This window comes from Sinocyclocheilus anshuiensis, unplaced genomic scaffold, assembly GCF_001515605.1.
Source record: "Sinocyclocheilus anshuiensis isolate Anshui unplaced genomic scaffold, SAMN03320099.WGS_v1.1 scaffold708, whole genome shotgun sequence".
NCBI lineage: Eukaryota > Metazoa > Chordata > Actinopteri > Cypriniformes > Cyprinidae > Sinocyclocheilus > Sinocyclocheilus anshuiensis.
The window spans coordinates 554386-564791 of NW_015555881.1; the positions used below are offsets into that span (position 1 = coordinate 554386).

At 31.8% G+C, this 10406-nt stretch overlaps 1 protein-coding gene across 7 annotated transcripts in view; it reads right to left on the reverse strand.

Moving 5' to 3' along the window:
- The window catches only part of LOC107675739 (electrogenic sodium bicarbonate cotransporter 1-like), a 52857-nt gene that overhangs the window by 3857 nt on the left and 38594 nt on the right, over positions 1-10406 (reverse strand). For all 7 annotated transcript variants that reach the window (XM_016470156.1, XM_016470152.1, XM_016470153.1 and 4 more), the window contains 9 exons: positions 9792-10060; positions 8569-8627; positions 8181-8369; positions 6824-6937; positions 5264-5425; positions 4322-4500; positions 2977-3049; positions 1068-1136; positions 59-166 (listed from right to left, as the gene is read on the reverse strand). In XM_016470156.1, coding sequence (XP_016325642.1) covers positions 59-166; positions 1068-1136; positions 2977-3049; positions 4322-4500; positions 5264-5425; positions 6824-6937; positions 8181-8369; positions 8569-8627; positions 9792-10060 — 1222 coding nt within the window. The remainder of the gene's footprint in view (positions 1-58; positions 167-1067; positions 1137-2976; positions 3050-4321; positions 4501-5263; positions 5426-6823; positions 6938-8180; positions 8370-8568; positions 8628-9791; positions 10061-10406) is intronic.

Below are 10406 nucleotides of genomic sequence, written 5' to 3' on the forward strand. Positions count from 1 at the left end.
GAGCATGTGACCACACACACACACACACACACACACACACACACACACACACACACACCTGTATGAAGGTGAAGAAGTGAACCCGTCTCAGCGGTACGTGCCTCAGGTAGATCAGATCTGGCTGGTGTTTTGCAGGCATCAACAAGAGCTGCAGACGATCCATAAACTACATACACAAAAAAAAGTCATAGTTCATTCATATTCATATTCAGTTTATTTAGAGGCAGATATCCTGTTGTCACAAAAATGTAAAAAACAAACAATATTCTGAAAATTCAATCTAAAATTATGTGAAATGTTATAAGTATATAAGTATAAGTATACACAACATTGTAAAAAATAAATATAAAATATAAGAATATAAAAAATATGATATACATATATAAATATACATAAATAAATAATAATAATAAAATAATATATTCAATTTATATTCTATTTGCATTTCTTTTTTTAATAAAATTATATTACATTGAAAATAATCAGTGAAAAAATTTAAATGCAAATGAAAAATTTCCATAGTGCAAAGTATTGAAAATATTCTTGAAAAAAAAAAAATCTATAAAAATAAAACCACTAAAATAATCCTATTCAAATATATACAGTATGTATTCTATTTTAAAAATAAAAATGCAATTTAATATTTAATTTATTATTTCCTGTTATCAGAAAAATGTACAATAAACTTACAAAAAACAAATATAAATAATAAATAAATGAATTGCATATAATAAAAATATAGTATTTATATAATAAAAAAGACAAATATATTAAGTCTGATCACTTAGAAAGATGTAAAAGGCTCAGGATGACTTATGATTCAAGGTTTAACAGCAAGCACAATTATTTTGATGCACAGATCTGTCCTGAAGTGCTCTAGGTTTATCCAGGCATATTGCACCATGAAAATCCTGCCTACGCCTGATTTATCCTGACTTTCCTGAACTCGGATCAAGTTCTGGAATCAGTCGGGTTCCCAGGCTCCAGCAGAGATCAGATAGTCAGGAAGATTAGGGTCTCTTTCTGCAGAACAGTAACATGACTCTCGCTAAGCTGCATGAACTCACCTGGACGCCATTGAGAGAGGCGACACCCATGTAGAGGAACACACCGTACAGGACAGGCATAGGGATGAACTGCAGAGATCAAACCAAACACACTGTATTATAGCATTATATCAATAATACAGCTTCAATTTGTCTTCATACACATAAAGCAATATGTAAACACATACAGAATCAAAGGTTGCGCAAAGACAAAAGGCTGTATCCATCAAACACACCCCAAATCCAACCTTCTCAACATAATATGCTTCAAAGGAGGAGATTTGAGCAATGCAAACAGCTTATAATGAAACAGAATTTGTGTTATTGTCAAAAAGCACACAGAAATGAAAGCCTCGGTCTTATTTTACATCCTGGTATGACGTTTTTCCCACATACAGGTCAAAATCCATTACCAAACTGGGATGTTTACAAAGTACATGTCCAGTAGGGGGCAGTAAGTACACAATTATACATGGTTTAATGGGTTTTTGGACATGTATCACAATTATACCATAGTGCCATGGATTACCAACCTTTACAAAAAAGAACTGTGCCAGTACCATGGTACAGTGATAGTAATAGCACAATAAATATAATATTTATAAATAATTTATACATTTATAAATATTTATAAATAATGCACATTTTAAATGTTTATATATTTAATATATGTAATGTTTTATAGACAGACAGACAGACAGACAGATAGATAGAACAAGATATAGACAGACAGACAGACAGATAGATAGATAGATAGATAGATATATGATAGACAGACAGACAGATAGATAGATGACAGACAGACAGATAGATAGAACAAGATACAGACAGACAGACAGACAGATAGAACAAGATACAGACAGATAGATATATAGACAGGCAGGCAGACAGAGACAGACAGACAGATAGATAGATAGATAGATAGAACAAGATACAGACAGACAGACAGATAGATAGAACAAGATATAGATAGATAGAACAAGATACAGACAGGCAGATAGATAGATAGATAGATAGAACAAGATATAGACAGAGAGATAGAACAAGATACAGACAGACAGACAGACAGATAGAACAAGATATAGACAGACAGACAGATAGATAGATAGATAGAGATAGAACAAGATATAGATAGATAGATAGAACAAGATACAGACAGACAGATAGATAGAACAAGATATAGACAGACAGATAGATAGATAGATATAGAACAAGATACAGACAGATAGATAGATAGATAGATAGATAGATAGAACAAGATATAGACAGACAGACAGATAGATAGATAGATAGATAGATAGAACAATATATAGACAGACAGACAGACCGACCGACAAGACAGGCAGGCAGACAGATAGATAGATAGATAGACAGACAGACAGACAGATAGATAGAAAGATAGAACAAGATATAGACAGACAGACAGACAGATAGATAGATAGCTAGAACAAGATACAGACAGGCAGATAGATAGATAGAACAAGATACAGACAGACAGACAGACAGACAGATAGAACAAGATACAGACAGACAGACAGACAGATAGATAGAACAAGAGACAGATATAGATAGATAGATAGATAGAACAAGATATAGACAGACAGACAGACAGACCGATAGATAGATAGAACAAGATACAGACAGACAGACAGATAGACAGATAGATAGATAGATAGATAGAAAGAAAACTTTTTACTTTTTGTGCTTTTTTTATTCTGATAATCAAGCAGTCATTTAAAAAAAAAAATCCTCAGAAATGAATTCAAGAAATCAGACAGATAGATAGAACAAGATATAGACAGACAGATAGATAGATAGATAGATAGATAGATAGATAGAACAGACAGACAGACAGACAGATAGAACAAGATACAGACAGACAGACAGACAGACAGTGTAGATAGAGTTGAATAAATATGAAAATTCAAACCTTCAGAATGGGGGCCATGAAGACCGACAGACCCGTCAAAATAAACACCATTGTTCCTGTGACTCTCTGCTCCCTGCATGAGAAAGAATCGACCAAACAAGCATGAGCCACAGTCTGGTGAACTGAATCAAAACACGTGACACAATAAAGCTACACATTACTAGTGATAAACTCATATATCAGATCATTTATTTAAGATATTTAGTAATTTTGGGATTATTAGCACTACTGTATGTCTGCTTGACTGATAAAACATGAGAGCTGCTTCCTCCTCAGTTCCACCGACAGCCTCATCAACGGATAATAAATACTAATGGATGATAAACTACTTCTGCTTTTCATTTTATTAATGAATTTTGAGTAAATACTGTGCAAAATAGGTGTTTATCTCACGTGATGTCAATAAATTATATAGTGTATATACACTGGCATTATATTTACATTTACATCAGTGTTATTTTAGTATCATTGAGATACTATTATAATTTTTATTAATATTTTGAATTCAATTTTATTTTTTATTAGCCGTTTTTAATGCATTTTAGTTGAAGTTTTAGTAATTTTGTTATCTTTATTAGGTTTTTTAAATTTGTCTATATAGTTATTATTTTCATTTATTAATTTTTAGTTTATTTAGTTTTAGTTATTATGGTAACCCTTTACAGTAAGATCTCATTTGGTAACAGATTAACATGAATTAACAATGAAAAAAATATTTTTACAGCATTTATTAACTTTAACGTTCATGTTAGTTCAAAGGACATTAACTAATATTAACAGATACAACTTTTGATTTTAATAATGTATTAGTCACTGTTGAACCTAACATGAACTAATATTAATAAATGCTGTGTAAGTATAGTTCATGTTAACTAATATAGTTAAATAATGTAAACAAATGAAACCTTATTGTAAAGTGTTACCATTATTTTAGCACTTCAAGTTAAAATAATCGAAAGTCAGCAGCACAGAAGTTTTTTATTTATATTTTATTAAAAAATTACATTATGGAACATTATGGATTATGCATTATATCATCCACATTCTATGTAGATATTGAAATCAGGGATGTAAAAATCCATATTGATCCATCTTTACACATTACGCTGGTTGTTTATGGTCTATTTATTCACATTGTGCTGTGTAGCCCCGCCCACAGTGAAATCTCATTGGTCTAAAATGCTGCTCCACACAATGGTATATTAAACTTGTTTAATCGGTTGTCTTTTAGCAAGGACAGACTCTTTGATGCTGTAATAAATTTTTGTCTAGTTAAAATACGGTTAAGCGTAATTTAAGCTAAGTTTTCCTCAAGATTTCAATGCATTTTGACTTTTCCCCTCACCTGACTCCAAGGAATTTGGGCAGTTCTCCGGGTGCTGAGGTCTCAGTTTCCATCTTGATAGAGTCTATGTGTGCGATAGAGATGACGGTTGCTGCCACGTACCACGGCAGACCCATGAACGAACACACGATCATGAGAATGGAGACCCAGAACAGGTCCAGGTGATACCCGGCTCCCTTCTGCACTCAGAGCGAGAAAAATAACACTCGTCACCTACAGTAAATGATCAGTTCTCCATATTAAGCACAGCATTGTGTGTTTGAGATCTAAGTCCTGTCTCGACCATAGACTGTATAAAAACATGGACGTAGTGTCCGTGACGTCACCCGTAGGTTTCCGAAGAGCGTTTTTGAAGCTCAAAAGTGGGCGGAGCTGGCCATCGCCATCTTGGCAGCGCGTCACCGCGCGTCACTCCCAGATAATCGAAAATGGGCAAAGAGGCGGGGGCTTGATGCTGAAACCACGCCCACCTAGCTCGACGGTGGTGACAGCAGCGGCAATCCACCTGTCACTCAAGTGGCCACGCCCTTAATTATGCAGAACTTTAAGGCTTAATATAATTTAAACGGATGAGTTATAAAAAAAATTCACCCCCCTCACAGTTGTCATGAAGGGCAAAATTAACTATAATTTTTTGTAATCGTTTTTTGAACCAGGCTGAAAACATGTTTTTTTTCTGCTGTAAAGTTGGGCATTTTAACATGGGGAGTCTATGGGATTGACTCCCTTTTGCAGCCAGCCTCTAGCGGCCAGTCGATGAATTACAGTTTAAGTCACTTCCGTGTTGGCTTCACAAGAGAGAGCGGGAGGTTGCCGCTTGGTCTCGACTGAAACAATAGCGGTGGTTAGCGTGCAGCGGTGTAATCCTCTGACCATAATCCCTCATAATATTCCACAACAGCCCCAGAGTTTGTGTAAGATTTCCTCATCAGCCATTTGTACCTTGAGCTTGTGCTCCTTGCGGTTGATGATGACCGCTGTGATCTGCTGGTCCATGAAGATGAGGATGGTGACCAGGAGAGCGGGTAAGAGTGACGCCAGGTAAACCCACCACGGGTTTCCTCCAAACGGTGGAACAAACCAACCACGATTTGGACTCGTCGGCTATTTAGGGTAGAAAAATACAGGATAATTAGAAATTTAAATAAAATGAAAAAAACAACAACATTTACATTACACTTATTTTGTATTTTGGATATATTTTATTATATATTTGTATTATATACTTTTTTATTTTTTGATAAATGTACATTTATTATTTTTTTCTTATATATATTTTATTATTTTATAATATATATACCATACACACACACACACATATATACAGTGGGTACGGAAAGTATTCTACTTTCCGTACCCTGTATATATATATATATATATATTTATTTATATATATATATTTAATTAATTATATATTTATTATATATTTTTAATTATTTTTACATCTAAATTACACACATATTTTATATTTTATACATCATATGTTACATTATATACAGTCAAACCAACATTTATTCAGACGCCTTCAACATTTCACACATTATCACAGTTTATTCGCTATAGTTTAGAAAATGGTAAAGAACTCAAGAGTTAAACCGTGTCAGAACAAATTCATCTGGATAACAATTAAGAAACATGGTCAGGTCAAAGTGTCTGAATAATTTTTGGTCCCAAATTTTGATCAATTTTACTGGTAATCCATTGTATGACGAATTTTTGGGTATAATATGTCACATTTTACTTTTTTTTTTTTTTTGCTATCCTCACTTACATAAATGAACTATAGTGTCCTGCACACACTATTATATCTGGTGTCTGAATAATTTTTGGTTTGACTGTACATATATGCATTTTAAATATATATTTAAATATATTTCTGTTAAGTATTTAAATATTTAAATTAAATAATTTATATATAAACATATAGTACATACAGTATGTAAAGACATATACACATACATATATATCTTTTTATATATTTATGTATTCAAATTAATAAATATGTAGTATACAATATTTAATTTAATACAATATTTTATAAATTCAACATTTGTTTTAGCATGACACTTTATAATAACTTTCATCAGCAAACATTATATAAATGCATGTATAAATTATGTAGTTTATCTACATTCAAATAGAAATATGAGCATCATAATTACATTTGAAACTAAATTATCTATTGATCTGTTATATATTATATCATGTATTATGGTTTGTTAACATTACTAATGAAAGTTATATTGATTCAGCTTGTGCCGATACAGGTTTTGCGGTAACAATACGAGCACTGGATTCTCACAGGACGCACAGTTGTGTCTGTTTGTGACACACACGTATTAGAGGTTTCAAGTGTCGGACTTCAGTGAGTGGATTGAAGGTATGACAATAATAATATATGCAATACTAATAATAATAATAATATGGTACTATTAAAGGATTACTGTAACATAGAAGTTCCCTCACAAAGACATTAAACCCACTCATCACACACATACACACCTTGAATTCACTTGGCACTAGTAGTTTGGGTGTATCCACACCGACGAGCGCGTCCACACCACAGAAGATCAAAATGGCCAGAATAATGGCGAAATCACTGATCAGTTTGCGGACCTGCGAAATATAATCAACCATTCAGCATATGAATTCACATTAACAGTTCAAATAGTTCAGACTATGAACAAATAACACAGGCCTTTTTTTCAGCATCGAGATTTTATTATTTATTTTATGTTTCTCAAATAAAATAAAACAAATAACTTTTAAATATGAAAACAATTATTAATGTTAATGTAGTACTTGTATTATGTAACGCTCGGCCTTATCAGATGCATTACAATTATATTATTATAGAAAATAATTACAAACAGCATGTATAATAATTATACAAAATGTGAATTATATGATTTATAACAAAAGAGCTATAATAAAATGTACAAATCTGCATGAAGACTCAAAACTAATGATAAAACAGTTATTTGTCAAATGCAATACTCAACAACTGTGATCAGTATTTATTTATTTTTTTTTATTTAATAATTATAATTTTTAATATAAATGCATAAAGGGAAAAGTGAAATTTTTTAGATGCAGTCACCATCTCTTTGATCTTTTCCATCTTTTTTTAATTTTTTTTTGTAGTTCACTTACAATCATGTGCCGTATTTTTAAGCAAAGTAAGATATACAAAAAAAACTATAGGATTTGATCTCTAAAATAAAATAAAATAAAATAAATAAAATAAAATAAAATAAAATAAAATAAAATAAAATAATTGATTTGATTTATAATAAGGCAGTTATAACAAATAAAAATGTATGTAAAAAAAAAAATAAATATACCATACAGGATGGGCGCATTTTACATGTATGTAAAAAAGAGGATGCAAAAATGTCTAAATCAAAAATGCCTAATAAAGAAAAGCTCATTAGTAAACTGCATGTAGTGCTGTTACATGCAATACTCAACAATCAAAATCAAACACATCACTGATCACTGACTAGAAATGCACTATAAACACCAGAATCGAAAGTGAAAACTATCATCTTTAAATCTGTAATCTCTAATTAGTGGAGATTAATGAAGATTTATGATGTTTTAATGAGTGCAGACTGGTAATATTCTACTGCATTTTTGGACGGATCAGTGATGGACTATTTTCCATTACAGCTGCCAAACCAAAAGATGCTTTAATTCAGAAGCAATGAGTTTCAGATTGAAGCTTAAAGTCTGTCTGTGTGTGTGTGGGCAGGGTGTCCAAGTCCTGTAAGGATGAATATTCTCATGAGTATAGCATAAGCCAATTAAGATCCTCATTAATGAGTGATGATGACCGTGTGTGTGTGTGTGTGTGTACCGTAGTTGGGAAAAATCGGCTGGTTTTGAACTTCTTCAGACCCATGGAGCAGGTGTATGTGCCGAAGAACAGAATGAAGGACATCAGTGTGATATCAGGGACGTATTCACACGCCGGGCCCACCAGCTGACCGCCCCACTCCAAACACTCAGAACGAGTCAAAGACGCCCAGGTCGCATTCAGATGTTGCTGCGCAAACACAAACATGAACAATTATCCTCATTCATATCAATAAAAAACTTTTTAGTCTTTTTAAATATCATATGTGTTTATGATATGTGCAGTAACTTGTCAAAAATGGCAGTTTTTAATTTATCTGAGTGTACTGATGCATTGTGGGTATTTTAATAATTGAATAATGATCAACACAAACACACAGAGCATCTACCTGTCCAGTGCTGTTCATCAGGACCTCCATCTTCTCCATGTACAGAGCTGAAATGTTGCCTTTTGAATCAAAGACACAAAAGATGACTCATTTTCTTGATTACTATTTTGTCATGTTTTCTAATAAGAATATACAAGTCATGTGCAAAACTGAAAGAAAATGTAAAATATTCAAAGTAACAATTTGTCAATAGGGTAAAAAAAACCTTTTAAATATTACAATATATTCTCTGAAAGAATTAATGTTAATATATTACTATTAGTATATTAATATATTTAAATAAATAAATGGCATGTGTACCAATTATAAAAATGTGAACTATACGATGTGAATTACAAAATGTAAAATATTTAAACAAAATAATTTGTCAATAGCTTAAAAAACTTTTAAATATAATATTTTCTTTAAAAAAATAATCAATGTTAATATATTACTATTAATACATTATTTATAAAAATAAATAAATTAATTAATTAATAAGACAGAGATAAGTAATAAAGAAATTGATCTGTAAAGTAAATATGAAAGAAAACAGCATGTATAATCATTTTAAAAAATCTGAATTATATGATATGAATTATAAAATATGAAAAATTCAAAAAAAGTAACCATTTGTCAATAGAGTAAAAAAAGAATACACTTTTAAATATTAAGATATTTCTCTGATATATATTTCTCTGAAAACAAGTATTTATGTTACTATATTACTACTATTACAAAAATAGAAAAATAAAAATAAATATATAAATAGCATGTATAAAAATTCGAAAAGAAATGCGAATGACATGATTCATAAAAAAAGCTATAATAACTGAAAATGTACCAGTCACCAATTAAAAATGCCTAACGAAGAAAAGCACATCAGGAAACTCTACTGTATGTTGCAGTGTTAAATGCAACATTAAATAATCAGAAATCAAACACAAAACATTTTCTTAATGAGTATTATGTGTTGTTTTCTGGTAAGGATATCAAAATCATGTGCATAATTGAAAGAAAATGTAAAACATTCAAACAAAGTAACAACTTATCAATAAAATTTATTTTAAATATTAAGATATTTTCTCTGAAAACAAGCAATAATGTTAATATATTATTATTATTGTAATATATCAATAATAATAACATTAATACAAATTTAATAAAGATTATATAAAAACTGATTCTTTTTGGCACAAACACTTTTCTATCTGACTGTCTTCTTCACTCAGTCATCGTCTCACCGTCTGGAGGACTGCAGTGGCATCCGTACTGCGTGACCAGGTCCATGTTAAAGTCTGAGTTGATTGGATGATGGTGAGCCAGTTTGAGCATTTTCTTGAAGGAGTCGTAGATGAAGATGAAGCTGATGAGAGCAGAAAACCCCTCCTCTGTGAAGCGGGTGAAGTACTGCACCAGGAAGCTGGCGTCTGTGGCGACCAGGACCAGACACAAGAAAGCAGACCACAGACCGATCCACAGCCGGAACTCCAGATAGTCGAAATCATTATCCCTGAACCAATCAGAGAAACACACATCAGCATCACCCATGAAGCAATCAACCCGTGACAAGATAAGAAAAATAGGTTTGACTAACAATATGTTTGAAATGTCATACTAGCCACTGGTTTTGAAACATACTGAGTATGCAAATGTTCTTTTTGCATAGATTACGTGGATGGACTTTTTTTTTTTTTATACTCAAAACATTAAATATATAGCCAGAGCACCCGTGTACCACTGATCCCATAATGCAATGCTCTAAACTGAAATCAATAATATATATGTCCATATATACAGGTGCATCTCAATAAATTAGAATGTCGTGGAAAAGTTAATTTATTTCAGTAATTCAACTC